We start from the raw sequence: 22,717 nt of genomic DNA on the forward strand, positions 1-22,717 counted from the left end.
ATGTTGGGGTGGGGGTGGGGTGTGGCTGGGTTGGTTGTAGAGGGTGAGAACAAGTGGGAGATGAAGAATAACCATGTGGTTCTCCCATGAAGAAGAATCTTAGATAACAACCAGCAGGCTCTTATCATTTCATTTTTAGGATAAACTCAACTGGGAAGAGTACTCCTGTCATGGACCCTCAGATGAACAAGCACTTATAAAGGCTACTGACAATATTTCTTAATCAAAAGGTCAGATTTCCTTTTATCTATAAATAAAAGACTAAGCCTTTGTATCTAAATATCTGAATCTAAAATGATAAAAGTCAGTTTTTGTTAGAAATCAACTATTCAGATATCTAGTGATATAAGCTAGAGCTTTTTCAATTATTTTAATAATAGAAGTTGTAAGGTCTAAGGATGGAATTAGTCTTCCAGTCAAGTAGTATATAAGCAAGGTCCTGTATATTTAAATGGACGCCCTGACATTCAAAGAAGGTTTCTTTCTTTAACCTTAAAATTTACTAATAAACCACTTAACACCCTGTAATATTTGTCAACATTATAAATCTTTTTGGGGTAATTTATGGGAGATTTTAAAAAACCAACCCTCCACTTGGTGGAGAAAAACTAATGAATTCCAAAATAAAAGATGTATATAGGCTGGGTTTAGAAATCTCAGAAACTCACTCATATATTTAATTTATTGTGTTTCTAAGCTCAGTTTATACTACAGTTATTAATTACAAACTAAATTTGATTTTAAAAGCTTTGATGAAGTATTAGAGCAAGAAAAAAGTTTTAATCATTACCACAAAATAAGTTGTATTTAACAATGACCTTACTGCTTTCTGCACAGCAGTTTTGAAAGTAGTTTATGTAATGTGGCAAACTAGATGGTGAAAGTTGACAGATAGCAAAAAAAAGTCTATAGAATAAAAAGCACTAGGAATTATATAAGAATAACATCTAAGTTTCTGACTGAGATAATCTTTATCTTAATTATAAACTCCTTCAGTATTCCAGTGATGAGATATTTGGGCATGTAAATGTACATATTTTTTTAAAAGCTGAAATAGTGTTACAGATTCCTTCTGTACCTCCAAGATTCACAGGGAGTATGTATACTGATGTAATCATATCTTACAACCACTCTTGTCAAAAGGTCTCTCAAATCATAATGCTAATACTAAGTGGTCTTTTAGATAAAGGAAGGCAAATTTACTTAAAGGATCTAAAATTAATAGCTTTAAAATCCTCTAAAGCACAACAATCACAATTCACTTCAGGGAGAATGCACTATGGATAATAAATTGTCATAATACAATTCATAGTGTTCAGTAAGCTTTAGCATAATGCTCTGAGCAGAGGCCTTGAAACTGGAACTTCCACATTCTCATCTTAACAGATTCTAGGTGTTTTTATGTTATTAGCCAAGATGTGAAACCTCTTTGGTTTCTGCAGTATATGTGACTGGAAATGGAGAATCTCAAGGTATTTGTGCATCAATTACTAGGACATAAAGTTTGAGTAATTTTTGTGTTAATTTTGAAGTTGTTAACATTACAGTTTCTAATAAGGAATATTTGAGTAACGACGTTCAGGATTCACCAGTAGGAGTAAATTAATGGTTATATTCATGCATGGCACAATGACATCACCCAAGTATGTACAATGGTACTGCCACCCCTCCTCCTTGCCCATCTGGATGTGAAAATCCAGGATGGCTCAAAAATCCTCCCTCTACTAGACAAATCTCCCTTCACTCCTGGGTGAAAGTTGTCAGCTCTGGACAGTAGCCAAGACATGACTAGGAGGGAAGCCAGAAGAGAAGAGAGCCGGTGTCCAGGAGTTTTAAGAGTTTGCTGGCAGTCTCAAATAGCATTGTATTAAGTTACATAAAAGGTTCTTAAAACTTTCTGTTGCAGTGCAATTTCTTAATTATTTATTTAGATTTAAATTGTGTCAAATGCTGTTGCAAACAAAAAAGGCAAATCAAAAGGCAAATCAAAAGTCCAGTTGTTCATTTTTTTACTCCAATTTTAATTTCACAAAATATTTCAGTTTGCATTTTGATTATTTCTTGCTTGGTTTCATAGGATGTTTCCTGTTTTCTTTTATAGAATGGTAACCTCTTTATTAGGATATGCCAAATCCATTAAATGGATTTTAAATAAAGGAAGATTAGTTTAATGCTCCCTTGCAATTCAAAGCTCATTAAACCAAAACTATGAACCTCAAGAGATAAAATTCAACTACTGCCATATAAGCTCCCTCCATTTTCTAATAAAAATAGTTGAGATACCTCTTTAGAGTAACCAAGTAACAATCAGAAACCCTAAACCCTGAATGTTTTCTTACTTTCTTTGACCCAATTATCTCAACAATATAAAAAGATACAGTTTGTCCCAATACAAAGTATACTGCCAGGAGAGATTTTTAATAAGAGATTAAAAAGTAATTAACCAATCACTTAATTATTAAGAAGCTTGAAAAGAAAAAAATCAATTGACAAAAACATTTATGCAATGCCTCAAGTAAGTTTTTGAGTTACTCAAATAAGAAAGGTAGCAAATATACAACATAAAAGGTAGAGCTCCCATTTGATATATGGCACACAGAACAGATTTGGGACTACAATAGTGCAAAAGCACTACTAAGTTAATATTGAAAAGCTAAAGAAAGATTTAAATTATTTTATGTTTGAACCTATTACATGACATGATGTGTGTGTATATGTGTGTGTGTGTGTCGGGGGGGGAAGAATCCCAAGAAAAGCAAGTATACTACTCAACAGCTCACGTTATAACAATTTTCTGAGAAATAATACGCATAGAAACACAGACATACTAGAATTGATGACATTTCTTTGTCATGTAATTAAAAAAAGCTTGAATAAAAGGATAAATCTAGAGATACGTAATGAGGTATTTGTTTTTCTATGCTTATTAAGTTCTACATTCTTTAGGATTGAGACTATGAAGTAATAAAATTGTTTATACTGTAAGTTTTTACAAACCTTCCGTCTTCCCCAGAGTTGTCATTTACTCGTAGATTAAATTTTTATTTTATAAAAATATTTTATAGTGGGAAAAATAATTCTGTTCATAATTATTTTGAGTTTAAGAAAGAATATAATTTTATCAAATAAAGTTATACAAATAAATATTTATAATTATAATACCTTAGTGAAGGTATTAGATTAAATCTTTTCAGATTTAATACTGAACTTTTGTTGAAATTCACATAGTTAATTTTAAAATACAGAGGAACTTGTGTAAATTTTAAAAATTGTAGCTATAACACTCTCTTGGTAGCACCATATACTGATATTTATGTAGGAACATCATAAACATATTTTGGTTCATTGTTCTAATGCTTTAAAACATATCCACAAAAGAGCTAATGGCAAATATACTTAACTTCAAGGGCAAAATAAACTGCTAAATTGTCAAATTCTACTAGGATTAAGCAACGGAGCCATATATTTTTGTGATTTCTATGTGTTCAAATACTTGGTATTCTAAGTTTTGGTATGAAAATTTTTTTAAGAACACATGATGTTGTTTTCAGAAATATTACTTATATTTACACTGGCCTCAAATAGTACCTGCTTTGCAGAACATTTAATTACATCAGTTTTCTTTTCAATAGGTTATTCTATTATATATTTTTAAAAATCTTAATATTCTGAAAACTCTTATACATGGGGTAAGCAAAATATTATAATGAACAGAGTGAAGAGAATAATGGTACAATACTCAAAATTAATTTTAGGTATTTTTTTCATAAATGATAGTTTCACACTACTCATATGGACATTTGCATCTTTGGTTTAAAAATGTATAATGGGTAACTTCTTAAATCAGAAATTTGCTGCTGACTACTTTCTACTTGAAACTGTTAAAATGTAATTCACAGATGTCCAAGAGCTCATAGCTTGCCTGGAAAAACAATTGCTAATATCCAAATATCAAACAGAGCATCCAGCTGATGTTTGTGATGCAGTGGTAGGTTAAAGATACTAAAGTTTAAAATCAGCTTAGAATAATCCCATATCGAGTATAAAATGATAGCCTGTCATCAGGAACAGGCTGACAGAGCCAGGTCCAGATGGGAGACTGGCTGGGAAAAGAGCTGAGGCAGGTGGGAAAATGATGGGAACCTGACGGCAGACAGGACTACTCCCTCTGCTGGCAAGGTTCTCATCTGCTTGAATTTCTAACTAATGACTAGCTTTTCTTTAATTATTGAAGATAACACCAATAAATTATGTAAGGTGTTCCTTCCTTAGTTGGCTGTTCTGCATTTGCACATTTTCAAATTCATGGTATCTTATTTTTCACCAGATTAATTTCTCAGAGATATAAGGATCCAATGTTTCACCAGGAGGTCCAATTGTTTATCTTGTAATTTAATTGCATCCTAAGCATAAGCAAATGTAGCATTGCTTTTTATAATATAAGGCCTTTAAAAATTCAGAATGCCTTTGATTTTATATTTGTTGATTTATGTACCTTCTTGAAGAAAAACATTTCTTGGGCTACCGACTTCACAATCTCTTTCTCAGGCTCTGCATAATGCCCCGTAATGAAATAATATAGAAATGAACCATATAAATCAACTATACAGGGAACAAGGAAACAGCATGTCACAGCAAAACAGCATAGATGTACAGCGCCAAACCTATCTGATAATCTAATGATCTGAGTTTACAGATATTATGTACTAATATGTAAGAAATTAGGAACTAATGTTTACACAAAAAATTTGTTAAATTTTACAGAAAAATTATTCAATATTTGATTTTCAATGTAAGTTAATAGCTGCAGGAAAAACATTTAGTAAAAATCTGTTCTAAGATTTTGGCCTACAACCAGAAGCTCCCAGAACAGGAGGGATCAGCTTTTTCACCCACTGTTCTCATCTGAATCCTGGCTTAAAAGCTATTCCAGCTCCCAGCTTTCCAGAAGGCTCCATCCCAGGAATCCCTGCCTGCCATTTGGTTTGCTGATTTTAATCTCTCAGGACTTTCTTACAGTGGCTCTACTATGCTGAACTGGCAGTTGCTTCTAGAAGTGAGTTATTATTAAACCTGTAGGTCAATTGTGGCACTAAGAACTCTTTGGAAGCTTTCAGCCACAGTGTACAATTTGCTAGTCTAATTAAATATTAATTCTAAGTGTTACATTTTGTGGCTAAGAGCTTTTATTTTCCATCATCAGCCTGGAAAAGAAAGAGGTTACAAGGCTAATTTAATCTCTCCCCTTGTCCTCCCCAACATTAAAGATTAACTACATAGGGTGTGAAAACATTATTAAAGAAGCAGAAACTCTTTATATAATAATAATGTAATTAATAGCAAAAGGCTAAAACATAATGTTAGGATATAATATATGTCCTGGTACTTAAAGAGTTTTAAATTATAATTAGTTACAAGCACATTTTGTTTCAGTATTAAGAAATAAGTATCTTTTTTTGAAGATAGTAATCTTTCTTTAAGAGAAAGTATGCATCCAGGTATATAGGAAAAACTCAAAACTTACATTTTCTCACAGGTATTTTTCAGACAGCTTGTAACACCAAAGATTAAAAGCTTAGTAATTTTATTTGTTAAAAAAAGGCAAAATTAAATAAAGTTGTATCAATTTTCTGTACATAAAAAGTGATGAAATCAAAGATAGTTTATAACAAAAATAGTTAACGTTAAAGATCCTTTTTCCTTTTTTCTTCTACCAGGTTCAGGTGGACTGAACACAGAGGTCTCTCTCTGCTTCTGTTCCCAGAACAGTTGTGTCCATGCGTGGACACTGGGCATTATAAAGACTGCAGTCCAACAGCCAAAGATTCCATATGCCCCAACAGATGACTCAATCTCCATACTGTGATGAGACATTTCACTATTTCTATCATTGATATATTTGAAAATTTTGGCTCTAAATAGTACTTTAACAACCACCATCACTACAAGGAAATACAGTAGGAATCACTGTATGAAGTATAACATCACAAAGTTATTTTAGAACAACAAAAAAGTTTTAAATTAAAATGAGTTTTTCTTTTTACAGTTTGCTGAATATGCTTTGGTTAGATTAAGTATACTGAAAGATTTCTAAGTGGTAATTTTTCCCTGTAGAGATGTACACTTATCTTATTGACCGTTTCAAATATCTTGCTCTTATTTAATATGCATAGTTACACTAAGGTAAAATGTCACGTATTCTGCAACTAATTGTCTATATAGACAGAAACTTACAGATAATTTGGAGTTCATTTGTATAAAAAGTTTCAAGTTTCAAACATCCTTGGCCAAGAAAGTAAATTAAATACATCTGTATAATATATATAAGCCAAGATTTCATTTAAAAAATTAATCAGATACCAGAATATGTAATATAAAACAGAAGAAAATAAAAACTGGAGCTATAAGAATTATAGATTCTTATAAGCAGCCTACAGTAGCAAAGTTGAAACACAGTTCTATTATTCACTATTGTAAAGAATAATAGATTCTGTTTACAATGCACCAGACTCATATGAAGTTACTAAATTTTCAAAGACTAGAATTTGACACATATGGTGCAATATTAAAATAGGTTTAATACAATTCAGTTGAGTTCTTAAAATTGCTTCTTTTTACACTTTTAAAAATGTTAATTTCTTATAAGCTACTTCAGACTGGTTGAGAAGATCGAGAAAAATAAAAACCAGATTCTCAGTTGAGAATACCTTGATTAAGGAACTCATGAAAAACTGACAGCCAGAATATCTAACTTTATCTTCTAGTAATTGGTAATTATGATCAAGAGATTAAATCTAATCTCTAATTTTCATCCTTAAATATTGTCCTTAGTAAAGTACAGACCACTTAAAATAGATTACATTATGTGACAGGTGATGCTATGCTTCCTATAATGACGCTCTTATCAACAATTACATTAAAAATATTTTCCAAAATTTTATAGTTGTAAACTCACAAAAGTATGTTGTTCCTTCACCATGCAATTATATTTAGTTCTTGTTTTAAGAATAAAAGATTTCACACTGAGAGAAATTCACAAGACCACTGGAGTCCACATTTCATAATCCCATATTAGTGGTTAGTTCTAAGCTGTCCATTACCTGACTTAGACTTTAGCTGCTAAGATACTCAGCAGGAACACAAAAGTTTATGGATGTGAAAAGACTTGTTCTGAATTTCTCTACTTTGAAACATTCATTCATTGCAATGGATTCAAAGCTTTACTACATTAATGTTGCAAAATATTAATATGAAAATATATCATTTAAATAACACACTAAAACTTACAATTTTCAAGAGACATTATAACAAGATGTTTTCTTCCTGCTTTCCTTCAGAAAATAAACTTTCCTTAGTATAAAAGAACATACTGGTGACGGTATTCTTTAAAGAGATAGATGGGGAAAAATGTCCACAGATCAAATTGCTGGGAAACTTTGGTTAAATGATAAAAACTGAATAAGACTATTAAATGACCAAATGCCAATGACGATCAGACACAATATGCTCTAGGCCACTTTTCAAATCAGGAATTTATTCTGAATAAAATAAAGTTTAAATAGTTTACAAACAAATGTTCTGTAAGCAAATACATTAAATGTATGGCACTATTTAGAAGTATTCTAGAATGAGAAAATATTATTTAATATTTTATCATGAATAATGTCAAAGAAGTTTTCATCCTGCGTTATTATAGTTAGGGAGAAATTTATTAGGTTGTTGTTTATATTTTAAAAATCCTTTAAAAAGTAGGATATGACAATCTGAATAAACTAGCAATAATAAAAAGTAAATTTTCTTCCTGAAAGGGAAGCTCTGAGAAAGGCATAGAAAAATATACCCCCCCCATTTTAATCAAAATTCTAAGTTCTTTGATATTTATTTCCTTACAGTTTCAGGTGAAAGTGTTTTTGATCAATAAAAACAAATCAAGAACAACCTGTCATAGATTGTGTAAATAAAATGCATTAGTTAAGAGAAATTTACTTTCCTTTTACCTTACCAATGAACAATTCTTACCAATGAACTAATAACAAGGCATCAAGCTAATTTTGGGGGGCATAAAACTTAATTATTATTTCCAAAAAGAACAAATGTTTTCAGTTATCATTTTCTTCAAACACAATTGTCACTAGGAACTAAAAATGAAATTAATTTAAAAGGCAGAAAATGTTATATTTTGGAGGTAGATGACAGATTTTACTATTAGTAAGCCAGTTCCCATTTATAAGACCAAAAAAATGATAGTTTCATATCTTGCTAGATGTGGAAATCAAACAGTACCCTATTGTAACTGCTTCAAAGGTATCACTTTGCAAAAAATCTCATTAAAAAGTTTCAAACAGTGCACAAACATTTCTAACAGTAAATGGGAAAGAAGCAGTAGAACGTTCAATGTACCTGAAACAGAACAACCTTTAAATTAGAAATTTACACTTAAGTTTTAAAAAGCTGAAGTAATATTCTCATACTTAATACATAGTGAGAGTTTCAAGGTAGGGTTTAGTTATTTTTCTTAGATGTAACCTTCCCTCTTTTTTTTTTTTCTTCCCCAATCCACGACAACGTTCATTCGACAACAGTTTTGAACAGTTGAGTTGTGAGAACGTGAGCAGCTGCTGTTATTATAACTAAAGGTCTGTCTACGGCTTGAGTCTGAGAGACCACATGTTCGGCTGTCCTCTCATCTTGCCATCCTCACCAATTAACTATTAACATGGAGGGCTGTACACATGCTCTGGGGGGCTCTTTAACAGGCTTCTTGGCGAGTGGAACAACTACACAGCAGGGATCTGGGAACTGGGTAATGCTGGAATATAGGGGAGCCGGCCGTAGTTCTGCTCTTTCTAAGGACACTTTACTCCATAGTCTAGCATGTGACAAAGTTTGTATTTAACTTGGCCATTTTCACATGTATTTTTAATACGATGTCTCTGAGCAGATGCTCCAACTATTTTCTAGAAAGAGACATATTAATATGAGTAATGTTATAACCTCACAAGGGAAATTGTTTAAGACAATACTTTTATTAAGACACTCATAATATATTTGGTGAATAATTTTAGTGTTTTCTTACAGATATTTAGAATTATTTTTACACATTTGTTTCAATGTATGCTTGTTATTTTTACCTATGCTGTTATGGAAATAAGTTTTAACCCGGAGAAAATTAAGAAAAAAAATTCAAGTTCAAAGTTGTGAGGCTGAACACAAAATATTTCAAAGGCAAATTTAAAAATAATTCTTCTTCATTCTGCTTGCCAAAGTCTTATTATAACAATAAATTCAAGTCAGTTTTGAATCTATGTCATTATTTTCCCTATTTTAACTTTTCCTCCTCTTTGCAATTTCCTTAACTATGTGTTCCTTCCCTACAATGAAATTAAACATGGGAAGCATGCCAAAAGTATAATAAAGGGTAACTAATCATTACTGTACATGTCTGACAGAATGCTAATAACTAAAGTAAGAACACTGATTGGCTGTTTTACCAATTTAAGAGATATAGATATTTTACGTATTATTAATCTAGTGATATTTTACACAACATATTCAACTAAAGGTATCACAATTCTGTCACCCTATAGATGTTTAATTATATGACATTCCCAAAGATATGAAATTTCATTTGTATTTCCTGCAGAAACCACTTTACTATCAAATTTCAAGCGCAAGCTTGCAAATACTTACATATACTCTTTTCTGCTCCATTCACACTATCTTTTATGTTGCTGAAAAACCTCCACAAGGATTGGGACATTATCTTATTTACTACTATATCCCCTATATTCACTTCTATATCCCCATGAGTGCCAAGGCCTACAATAAATATTTGTTAAGTGAATGAATAAGTTAAGTTACCCTTAGACATTCAATCACCACTTAAATCCTGACTTAGAGTCTACAGGAATGGCACTGGTCATAGTGGAGAGGAAGCTGACATACGATGTTAAAAAGAGTCACGGTACAACATGGTGTGAGGTTACTATGACTTAGACGGCTGCCCCACTTCAGGCATGCTTCCTGGTCTGTCTCAGGCCTAAGCTATGAGAAGACTGTCAGAGTCTTTCCTGAAAAGAGAAAGTAAGCTGAGGATTTCTACTGCATTGATGGACTTGTACACCCGATTTTTTTGTCACCCGATCTCTGTTCAGATTTTCAATTTTGGAAGTCTTTTTAAATAAGAATAGGGAAGGTAAAGATTGCTGACCTGTACTGAGCGCCTGCTATGTGTCAGTAGTGCGTCAGCACGTATTGTCGCTAATCCTCTGAACATGGTCTTCTGCACCCCATTTTTATAGAGGAAGAAGCTGAGGCTGCCAAAGTTAAGATTTTACTAAAACCATCTGACTAATTGGGTCTATCTGTCTGGAAGAGCCTTGCACACAGTCTGCTTCTTAATTCTGCTGATATTTTAGTACTTCCATGGAGTAAGCTGCAGAGCATGGTAGTTAAGAGTATGGTAATTAGAGGCCACTGCTCTGGTCTAAATCCTGCCCCTCACTAGCTGTGTGACCTTGGGAAAGTCACTTCAAAAAAAATTTTTTTTTGGTCCCTTGTTTCTTAATCTGTAAAATGGAGACAATAATAGCACCAACTGTATGGGCTTATTGTGAGGATAAAATGAGCTAATATTTGAAAAGAGTTGAGGACTACAACTGGCCCAGAGAAATCAGTCAGTAAGATTTATTAAATAAACTCCCAGTCCCGTGGTTCTGTGTATTCCTATGTCTTTGATTAGCATTGTAAACATACTGCTTCCCGTTCTTATTCCCTTTCCTTAGCCTAAACATTGTGATTTTCCTTATAGTCTTTAAGAGTTATTAAGAGTTTTATCCCCTCTTTACATCAGATTTTACACCCCTACTTTAGCAAACTGTTAAATCTTTTATTTTCTCCTAAGTACTTTGATATAAAAACAAGTATGTGGTGAGATGTCATGCTCGAAGAGCAAAAGAATAATTTGTTTTTTTATTTATGTGATAGCTAGAAAAATTGTGGAGGGAGGAAACTATGGATAATGGGAAAATTTTAGATGGATGAGTTTTTTAAAAAAAAATTCTCTATTTTGAGGAAGACGTCTTAATTCTTACTCACATTACTTAACCTTGACTCATCACCAAGCCTGACCCTCCACTTTCCTATTTCCATTTCAAAATAGTCTTTTTACTGGTACTGTAAAAAACATAAATTTAAACTATATCTCTTCTAGTTATATAAAGTTTTAAATATATTTATAAAATACCAAAATGCAAATATTGCATAATGTTCGGCCATCCAGTCCACCTTCTCATCTCATCATTATTTAATTGGTGATATATATAGGATGACTTGAGGTCATCTGATAGTATGACTGCTGTTTCCTTATGCAGGAAAATCTGTAACATTTTCTTTTTCTTGTTCTTGGATTGATCCCTTTGGAATAAAGAAAACTACCTATGTACATGTGTTTATTTCATAATTGTTTTTTTTTTTTTTTTTTTGCAATTACACATAAGGGAATATGCTTCCATCCCTTTTCCTCCCCTGGCTGCAATGAAACTTTTTACTTAATCTTTCACATGTACTAATTTGTCAAGGGTTTTACAATAATAGTTTTCTCTTTAACAATACTGAACAATAGAAATGTTAGCCTAGAACTCTTATTCCTAATGGAAAGTTACTGCCATCAGAGGTAGTAATTCAAGATGGATAAAGATGTAATGTGACAGAGAGGAAAGAGTAAGTTTTTTAAAAAGATCGGAGTTTGATATTAGCTTTAAATATGTAATTAAATATGTGACTTTGTCGAATCACTTAATTTCAGTTTAATCATGTTTACAACTGGCATCACGCCTATCCTGCAAAGTTTTTGTTATGAATAGGGCTGCTAGCTATATAACCTAACAGTGAAGATGCTAGAGTTTGGAGTCAGGGAAAGACATGAGTTAGAACATTACTGGTCTTGCCACTTATTAACTACGTGACCTTGTAAAAGTAGAGGTAAGGCTTGTGGTCCATATTCAAGGACATAATGCTTGTAGAGTGCTTGGCATGTGGTATGTGCCTAATAGTTTTAGCAACAGCATAGTTATAGTAGTAGTAAGAGTGGCAGTATTTTCACAAGTATCTGAAAAAGTTTCTTCCAAGTTTACTTATCATCACAATCATGAAGCTCATTAAAGCTAACCAAACTAATATTAAAGTATAACTTTATAATGACTTAACATCATTAACAATGCAAACAATATAAGTATGTGTATAATGCCTAAGATGATTAGAGCAAGGAATTTCCCTATGATATTTGTGTGATTATAAAACTCACAATGTTAGGTTCCTGCATATTCTATAAAAAGCCCTTAAAGGAAAAATAGATTATCCTCTTTTAAAATTATAAATAAATTCTACTGGTCAAAGAGGCAAAAATTTATTTATTTATGCCAAACTTTTAGTCATAAGACTTGAAATATGCTGGTATATCCTATATAAAACTAAGGTAACCAAATGACATTTTAATAAGTTGGCCATTTGCAGGTAAGATTGGGGCATGTTAGAAAAAAGATGCTACTAAAATCACATAATTTATAATAAAGATTCAAGAAGTTTCAACAATCAGATATTAGAAATAATTTCCCAAGTAAGAATCATTATTTTTTTTTAAGGATTTTATTTATTTATTTATTTGACAGAGAGAGATCACAAGTAGGCAGAGAAGTAGGCAGAGAGTCAGGCAGAGAGAGTGAGAGGGAAGCAGGCTCCCCGCCGAGCAGAGAGCCCGATGTGGGACTCGATCCCAGGACCCTGAGATCATGACCTGAGCCGAAGGCAGCGGCTTAAACCACTGAGCCACCCAGGCGCCCCAAGAATCGTTATTTCTTTAGCATTTATTGAACATCTAGAAAAAGCTTAGTTGCTGTGCTAGGAACTTGTATGCTTTATTGTCTTTAATGATGTATTATTATCATAAACCTAAGCTGCCAATAAAGAAAATTATAAATATGTAGCCCTAACTTTCCAGAGACCACAAAGTATTAGATATATAAGATTATATGAAATCACATGTTTGTAGCAGACAATAAGTACCTTGGTAAAGAGGCATACCTATAAAAAGAGAACTACTGAATGTAGTGTTTTGACATATAATTAGAATGTTAACTAATAAGTAAAAAACTATTTGAGAATATGAATTAAAGTTGTGTAGAAAATTAAAATTGGAATATATTGATATGTTAGATAAAACTACAAAACTTTCAGATGAAAACATAGGAAAAAACCTAGAGAGGGCAAAGATTTGTAAAATGGGAGTAGCAGGGGAGAGAAACTGTTAACCATTAAAAAAAAAACTGATAAGTTACAGGGCACCTGGGTGGCTCAGTGGGTTAAGCCTCTGCCTTCGGCTCAGGTCATGATCTCAGAGTCCTGGGATCAAGCCCCATATCGGGCTCTCTGCTCAGCAGGGAGCCTGCTTCCCCCTCTCTCTCTGCCTGCCTCTCTGCCTACTTGTGATCTCTCTGTCAAAAAAATAAAATCTTTTTAAAAAATTAAAAAAAAAACCCAAAAACTGATAAGTTAAACTTCATTAAGGTTAAAAACTTCAGCTCTTCAGAAGACATTGTTCATAGAAAAGGCCAAGTCACAGACTGGAAGAAAATTATTGCAAAGATATACTTAAAATATTTAAGGAATTTTACTATTCAATGAGGAGATAAATAACCCAAACCAATGGACAAAAGACAGACAAAAGGAGACAGGCAAATAGCCAACAAATATATGATAAGAATGTGAACGTCATTAGTTATCAAGGAAATGCAAATTACCACCATGTCATACACTTCACGTGTACTACAATGGCTAAAATATGAAAGATTGAAAATAAAAAGGGTTGGAGGGATGTGATTCCTTGAAAGATGAAAATACCCATGTATACAAGACTCACACATTAACATCCATAGCAGCTTTATTCACAATAGCATCCATCTGGAAGGAGCTCATGCCCGTCAGTAGGTGGAAGAATAAAGAAATTGTGGTATATTTTTACATTCAAAAACTAACCAGCAATAAAAGAAAACTGTGACATGTATAACACTATAGATGATGCTGATATTAACCAATATGATTGTCAGACATTGTATAATGAACTGTGTAAATATCTGGAAGATCTGTGTAACTCAGTGAATCGGCACCTTCCAAATGACCAAGGAATGAAATGTTGGTATCTTCAATGGGTAAAAGACCCATTCAAAGCACAAGATAAACCAATGCCTTTTAGTGTAACATAATATGAAAAACCTCATCGATACCGTTTTTGATTCCACATTGTAATCAATGTTTATAATACAATTATCTTGTGAGTTTTGGTGTATATTGAAGAGGAATATCCACAATTGCCTTAAAAGTTATTAAAAGAGTTCTCCTTTTTCCAACAATGTAACTGTATGAAGTCAGATTTTTTCATTTTTCAGCCAAAATAATATATCACAATGGATTGAATAAGGAATCCAATATTAGAACCTGCTGTTTTCTACTAAGGAAAGATGTAAAAACAACATTATTCTTCTTGCTAAAATTTTTTGCTTTGTTTTGGAAAATCATTATTATTTACAATTGTGTAATCATTTTATTATTATTTTAACTGAATTCATAAAAATTTAAAAATTTCTGCTTCAGTTTCTAACATGGTAAGTATCAATAGATACAACCCAAATGAATAAAATTGTTGAGATTGTCCATTGTTCTTAAGAGTGTAAAGAGGTTCTGACATAAAAAAGTTTGAGAATCACTGGACTAAAGTTCTGCTCCGGTGTCCTCGTAACTCTGCTATCAGATTTACCACCTATTTTGTAACTTATCTTTTTTTCTTTTATCAGCAACTTTACTGAAATAACAATTCACCCATTTAAAGTGTACAAGTCAGTGGTTTTTTTTAGTATTCACAGTTATGTGCAACCGTCACTCAAGGCATTAAAAAAATTTTTTTTTATTTATTTATTTGACAGAGAGAGACACAGTGAGAGAGGGAACACAAGCAGAGGGAGTGGGAGAGGGAGAAGCAGGCTTCCCGCAGAGCAGGGAGCACAATGTGGGGCTAAATCCCAGGACTCTGAGATCATAACAGGACCCTGGGATCATGACCTGAGCTGAAGGCAGACGCTTAACGACTGAGCTACCCAGGCGCCCCACCCAAAGCAATTTTACCACATTTTCTTCACCTTAAAAAAAAAAACCCAAACCTTCAATCTTTTTACAAATCACCCCTCCACATACTCAAGGTCTCTGTGTCCCTACATTCCAAGCTCTAGGTAACACTATTTTCTGGCTCTATAGATTTCCTTATTCAGGACCTTCACATTAATGAAATCATATAGTATATGTTCTTTAGTGATGGCTTCTTTTATTTGGTATAATCTTTTTTTAAGGTTCATTTATTTTGTAGCAAATATTAGTACTTCATTCCTCTTTATGGCCAAATAATATTTCATTGTGTGGATATATCACATTTGTTTATCCAGGCATCAGTTAATGGAGATTCAGGCTGTTTCCATCTTTTGGCTCTTATGAATAATGGTGCTATAAAACATTCATGCACAAGTTTCTATACGGACACTTGGTCTCATTTCTCTTGGGGATATACTAATGAGTGGAATTGCTGGGTCATATGATAACTCTATGCTGAATCATTGAAAAGTGCAAGACTCTTTCCAAAGCAGCTATACCCTTTTACATTCCCACCAGCAGAGTATTAGAGTTTCAATTTCTTCACCTTACCAACACTTACTGTTACTTAAATTTTTATTCTACCCATCCTAGAGAGTGTGAACTAGAATCTCATTGTAATTTTGATTTGCATTTTTGATGATTCATGATGTTGGGCATCTTTCATGTGCTAACTGGCCATTCATCTATCTTTTTCAAAATTGTATATTCAAATTCCATTCCCATTTTTTATTGAATTTTCTTTTTAGTATTGAGTTGAAAGCATTCTTTATGTGTTGTAGATACAAATCTCTATTCAGATATATGATTTGTAAATATTTTCATGTATCATAATGACTTCTTGATGGTGTCCTTTAAACATAAAAGTTTTTCATTTTAAGATGCATCACTGGCTCAACTGGAAGAGCATGCGATTCATCTCAGGGCTATGAGTTCAAGCCCCACATTGGGCATGGAAACTACTTTAAAGAAAAAAGTTTCTAAGTTTGATAAGTCCCCTTTGTCTATTTTTTTTTTTAATTGTTTGTGCTTTTGGTGCCATATCTAAGAATTCTTTGCCAAATCTAAGGTTATAAAGATTTTTCCCTAAGTTTTTTTCTAAGAGTTTTATAGTTTTGGCACTTACATTTAGGTCCTTGATCAATTTGAATTAATTTTTGTACCTGCTATGGTACTGTGTGTACTGTGTGTAACTTCACTGTTTTGCTCATGTGGCCATCTAGTTGTCCCATCCCATTCATTGAAAAAGATGATCCTTTTCTTGTTAAATAGTCTTGACACCCTTGTCGAAATCAGCTGACCACATGGATTTATTTCTGAACTCTAAATTCTATTCTGTTGACTTATATACCTATTTTATGATAGCACTATACTGCCTTTTACTATTGTTTTTAGTAAATTTTGCAATTGAGGAAAATGAACCCTCTTACTTTATTCCTTTTTAGGTTTGTTTTGGTTATTCTAAGTCCTCTGAAATTGCATAGCCATTTTAGAATCAGCTTGCAAATTTCTCCCAAAAAATTCAGCTGGAATTCCAATAAAGACTGCATTGGACCTGTAGATGAGTTTAGAGACGATTGTCATAATAATTTTGAACCTTCTGATCCATGAACCTGGGAAGTTTTTCCATTCATTTAGATCATTAAAATTGTTTTTCAACATGTTTTGTAGTTTTCAAAGTATAAGTTTTACATTATCCTTGCTAAAATTATTCCTAAGTATTTTATTCTTTTTTTAAAAATATTTTATTTATTTATTTGACAGAGAGAGACCACAAGTAGGCAGAGAGGCAGGCAGAGAGAGAGAGAGAGAGGGAAGCAGGCTCCCCGCTGAGCAGAGAGCCCGACGCGGGACTCGATCCCAGGACCCTGAGATCATGACCTGAGCCGAAGGCAGCGGCTTAACCCACTGAGCCACCCAGGTGACCCCTAAGTATTTTATTCTTTTTGGTACTATTATGAATGCAACTGTTTTCTTAACTTCATTTTCAGATTGTAACACAAGTTCTTAATGTTTACCTCCCCATTAGAAGGTAAGTCCCTGAAAGGAACCAGTATCTCATTCATTTTAAAACTTCCACTAATATAAAGTGGGCTATAGCATTACCAGTTACCCAAAAACAATAAAGAATAAATGAATGAATAATGTAGGAAAACACAGTTTCAATAGATAAATTTATAAGAAATGCAGATCTTGGGTCCCTGGGTGGCTCAGTGGGTTAAGCCTCTGCCTTCAGCTCAGGTCATGATCTCAGGGCCCTGGGCTCTCTGCTCAGCAGGGGGCATGCTTCCCTTCTGCCTGCCTCGCTGCTTACTTGTGATATCTCTCTTTCTGTCAAATAAATAAATAAAATTAAAAAAAAAAAAAGAAATGCAGATCTTTCCCCCAATTTGTTGAGAGGGAAGTATTTGGATTTAAGAAATCTTGATGTGAAAGGCACCTAGCTGGCTCAGTTGGGACAGCATGCAACTCTTGATACCAATTTGGGGTTTTGAATTTGAGCCCCATGTTGGGGGTAGTGTTTACTTAAAAAGAAAGAAGAAAGAAAGAAATTGTGATGTGAAAAGTCAAAATTTTTTTCTGATTAAGATCTAATTTTTATTTTTGCTATAAGTTTGTAATTATTAGAGGCTGCTAACTTGAAGAGAAAAATGTTGCTATGGTAACCCTCAGAAAGCTCAAGAGCACGAGTCACTGACAACGTATGGAGGTACGGTATACTGTCAATTACACTCCTCTCTCCACTTGTGCTGGAAGGAATATGGTGCTACATCAGACTATCTTAAAATGTTTAAACAGTCACTTAAAATAGTGACTTTTTCTTAAAGGAAAATGTGAACCTTTTCCTGTACATTGAAGGTTCACAAACTTCATATAGTCCTTAAATAAAGTCTCAGCTTTAACCCTCATATAGTATGTTTAGATACAGCACCTTAAAATGATATTTCTTTATCTCCTTGGAGAACTCCAAATTTCACATGTATCTCATATTTCTGTTAATGTAGTTAAATATAGGGTTTGCATAGAGCCACGAAATCTCACCAAGTACAGTCTTTGTTTCTGTGATTTGCTTGAACATGTCATTTCGGTTCAGACTCATTTGTAAAACAGGGATAATGCTTTACTTGTCCAAAGGTGGGAGCCTAGCACAGATGAGCCCCATGTCATTTCTAGCTCTAAGATTAAAAAAATAGGAGATTTACTAGCTTTGAATGAGTTCCAGAATAAAAATCTGTTACATATTCTAGTATGTGGTTCTGGAATCAATTTTCTGGGTTCAAAGCATGGTTTTTCAAGTACTGAACACTGACCTAGTTTCTTAATTTTTCTGTACCACAGTTTCCTTGTGTGTAAAAATGGAGATTATAAAAGTAGTTACATAAAATTTTAAAAGAACCATTAGATCCTGACTTTAAGTGTTTTATATTTGTTAGCTGCTATCATTGTTATTACTATGACTTCCCAGAGAAGTAAAGGAAAACAAAACTCAAAACTATTCTGTTCTGTCATTTCAAATCATAGTGGTTTAAAAAAAAAATTTTTTTTTATTATTAACATAGAATGTATCATTTGTTTCAGGGTACAGGTCTGTGATTCATCAGTCTTATACAACACAAAGTGCATATCAAAACACATACCCTGGGGCGCCTGGGTGGCTCAGTGGGTTAAGCCGCTGCCTTCGGCTGGGGTCATGATCTCAGGGTCCTGGGATCGAGCCCCGCATCGGGCTCTCTGCTCGGCAGGGAGCCTGCTTCCCTCTCTCTCTCTCTCTCTGCCTGCCTCTCTGCCTACTTGTGATCTCTCTCTGTCAAATAAATAAATAAAATATTTAAAAAAAAACAACAACAAAAAAACCACATACCCTCCCCAGTGTCCATCACCTGACCACCCATCCTCCGCTCCCCTCCCCTCACAGTGTTTTAGTATGTAAGTTAGAAAAAAATGATTTCGGGGCACCTGGGTGGCTCAGTGAGTTAAAGCCTCTGCCTTTGGTTCAGGTCATGATCTCAGGGTCCTGGGATCGAGCCCCGCATCTGGCTCTCTGCTCGGTGGGGAGCCTGCTTCCCCCTCTCTCTCTGCCTGCCTCTGTGCCTACTAGTAATCTCTGTCAAATAAATAAATAAAATATTAAAAAAAAAAGAAAAAAATGATTTCAGGGATTTTGCTTATTTTGACTTTCACATTCCATTCACTGCATTTTTAATACTGTACATTTATTATACAAATATATATAAAATAATACCATGAAAAAATATACAATGCAATTCTAGTTTCTCTGTTACCTGTACAATAAAAATAATGATGAAAATTGTCCCAAACTTGCCTCTTGAAAACTCTTTAAAAAAAAAAAAAACTTTTTGAGGGGGGCACCTGGGTGCCTCAGTGGGTTGAGTGTCCAAGTGTTGATTTTGGCTCAGGTCATGGTCTCAGGGTCATGAGATTAAGCCCTGCATTAGGCTCTATGCTGTGCGTGGAGCCTGCTTAGGATTCTCTCTCCCTCTTCCTCTGCGCCTCCACCGTCCACACCCCTCCCCCACTCTCTAGGTCAAGGGAAAAAAATGAAATAAAAAAAGATAAAAGTAATCTCTACACCCAATGTGGGGTTTGAACTCACGACCCTGAGTACAAGAGTTGCATGCTCTTCTGACTGAGCCAGCCAGGTGCCCCAGCCTCTTGAACATTCTTAAGAAAAGGACTTTTTTGAGTCATTGAGGAAAATCTTGTAAAGATGCCTCTTTTTCTGTCTGGGGAGGACTGACTCTTTTCCTGAAAGTGTAGCTTCAGGAGATTTATACACAGAAACAGCAAGGGAAGAAAGGGACTTATCCTATTCAGATCAACTTTTTTTTTCCTTCAAAATTTGGAATGTAGAAAAAGATACATACCATAAAATTTACAATTTTAACCATTTTTAAGTGTACAGTTCAGTGAAATTAAATACATTCATAATGTTGTGTTACCATCACCACTAACAATTTCTAGACCAGTTTTCATTTTGCAAAACTAAAACTCTATACCTATTAAATAATAACTTGCCATGCCCTCTTCCCCTCCAGATCCTGGCAACCACCATACTACCATCAGCTCTATGATTTTTTAATACCTTAAGTACCTCGTGTAAATGGAATCACCGTATTTGTCTTTTTGCGACTGACTTATTTCACTTAGGATAATGTCCTCAAGATTCATCAGTGTTGCTGCATATGTCAGAATTTCCTTCCTTTTCAAGGTTGAATTATATTCCATTGCAATATAGGCCACATCTTGCTTATCAATTAATCTGTTAATGGATTTTCAGAATGCTTCCACATTTTAGCTATTATAAATAATGCTAAGAACACAGGTGTACAAATGTTTCTTCAAGATATAGGTTTAGATCAGCTTTATAATTAATGAAAAGATGCCAGTAAAAATCAACCTTATGTCACAATGATATTACATGTTTACAAGAAATCAAAGAAAAAAATAATAACATTATTAATGATGGACTTAGATATACTCACTGTATATTAAAACCACCAATACACAACAATTTAACAATTTAAAGTAAAAGACATTTTTTTCTGGCATTTCTGAAATCTGTTTTACTTAAATGGCAAATGAAAATAACTTATCAGACTCAGACTCATAAAGCATGTATATATTGCTCTTCATTATGTCACACTAGTTAGGGGAAAGAACTTTTGGAAAGATTCATACCTGGATAAGATGTGTTGGCATTGTGATGATACAGGCTGAAAGAGAAGTTCGTAGAAGACCACGGAGAACATACAGGAACTTCGTAAGGCTGTGGCTGTTGTCACAGTTTTCTGTACAGCAAATATCATCTCCCCACAAAGGTGAACCAAGATTCTGGATTCCTATTCTTAAAATGTTTTTCTGTTTTTTCTAAAGGAAAGTGGGAGGGAGGTAAACACATTAAGTTTTGTTAACCAGTAGGCTACCTCTTTCACTTCTCTTTGCCAGATTTTTTTTATAAGATTTTATTTATTTGATAAACAGATTAGAAGTAGGCAGAGAGGCAGGCAGAGAGAAAGGAGGAAGCAGGCTCCCCGCTGTGCAGAGAGCCAGATGAGGGGCTCTATCCCAGGACGCCGGGACCATGACCTGAGCTGAAGGCAGAGGCTTAACCCACTGAGCCACCCAGGAGCCCCTCTCTTTGCCAGTTTTTAAATTTATAAAAGATTAGGGAGGAAAAGTCAGTAGAGGTGGTAAAATGTGTAGTTAGTGTAAAGTAAGATAAAGGAAATCTTCACTATTACAAGACTACAAAAACACAACTGACTTTTTTTCTTACTTTTGTAAAATTTGAAGAGTATCAAAAGCCTCCAGCTTCTACATTTTAACAGTGACTACTCTAAGGATTGTTTGAGGCGTCTGAAATAATATATAAAAAACCAGTTAGCAATTAAGAACATCTAAACCAGAAGGCTTACAAACCATTCTTAGTATTACAAAATTCTACAAGTCTTTCAATAAACTATAATTTGCTCAATATTTCTCATTTGAAATGCTACTGTGCCCAATGTCTGATACTTTGAAAGAAGTTTAAAAATGTGTGTTTTGGTTTTACACTCTCTCTATATATGCCTTTATTCTTCTTGAGGTTATGTTTACAAAATAATTTAAATTTAATGCTTTCCATAAAATTGGACAAGTGAACATCTAGAAGTCAAGACTACTGAAATAGTGACTAATATTTCCTGGAAAAAGAACATTTAAAAACCATTAAATAAAACCTAGGATGATTATCAGTAAGTGTTTGCCAGAGATGTATTTATAACAGATTTTACTGTTTGTGTTATTCTAACTGAACAAATGTTTTATAAATGCTTTCCTTAGCAATCCGGCAAAATTTCTGGGCAAAGGAGGAGACAATAGCAAAACCTGGAGCATGGAAGTAATTTAAAAATTAATATTACAATTCTCATGGGGAAAGTTAAGTTTTCTTTCTTAAAGCAGAAATCTGGAACATGTGCCATTTTTGAGTGTGATTTCTGCTGAAGCCAGATCCTACAATATATCACATGTTATTGCTATAATAAAACTAATAACATTTATTTAACTAATATAATTTATTAACGACCCACTAGCTTCCTGATATTACAGATGAAAGTTGAGTTTGTGTTATTTTTGAGAATTTATCAATAAAGGAAAGTAGGGAAAATGTTAGAAGAGGAAAAACAAAAGGGGACAATAATTAGGAAAATGGGTAAGACAGATATTCAGAGTCTGGACTGTGTAATTAAGAAGATGCAGTTCTATGCAAGACCCATACACCACTTAGGCATTCATTTTCTCATCTCTACAATAAAAAGGACAGAACAGAACATTGTTCTATGAGCCTATACAATTCTTCAAATCTATAAAGGGACACAATGGGTTGGATAAAGCTATCAAAATGAGATTACAGAAAAAGGAATTTAGTTTAAGCACATTAAAAAAAACCTTCCTGACTCCAAGAACCTGGAACACAATGATACTATCAAAGCAGCTGGTCCAATTTTCTTTTCTGGTCATATTA

General features: G+C 33.6%; 1 protein-coding gene across 2 annotated transcripts in view; it reads right to left on the reverse strand.

The window, feature by feature from the left end:
* The window catches only part of ELP4 (elongator acetyltransferase complex subunit 4), a 245,584-nt gene that overhangs the window by 125,015 nt on the left and 97,852 nt on the right, over positions 1-22,717 (reverse strand). For both annotated transcript variants that reach the window (XM_046017915.1, XM_046017914.1), the window contains one exon: positions 20,893-21,081. In XM_046017915.1, coding sequence (XP_045873871.1) covers positions 20,893-21,081 — 189 coding nt within the window. The remainder of the gene's footprint in view (positions 1-20,892; positions 21,082-22,717) is intronic.

Source organism: Meles meles, chromosome 8, assembly GCF_922984935.1.
Source record: "Meles meles chromosome 8, mMelMel3.1 paternal haplotype, whole genome shotgun sequence".
In the NCBI taxonomy this organism is placed as follows: Eukaryota; Metazoa; Chordata; class Mammalia; order Carnivora; family Mustelidae; genus Meles; species Meles meles.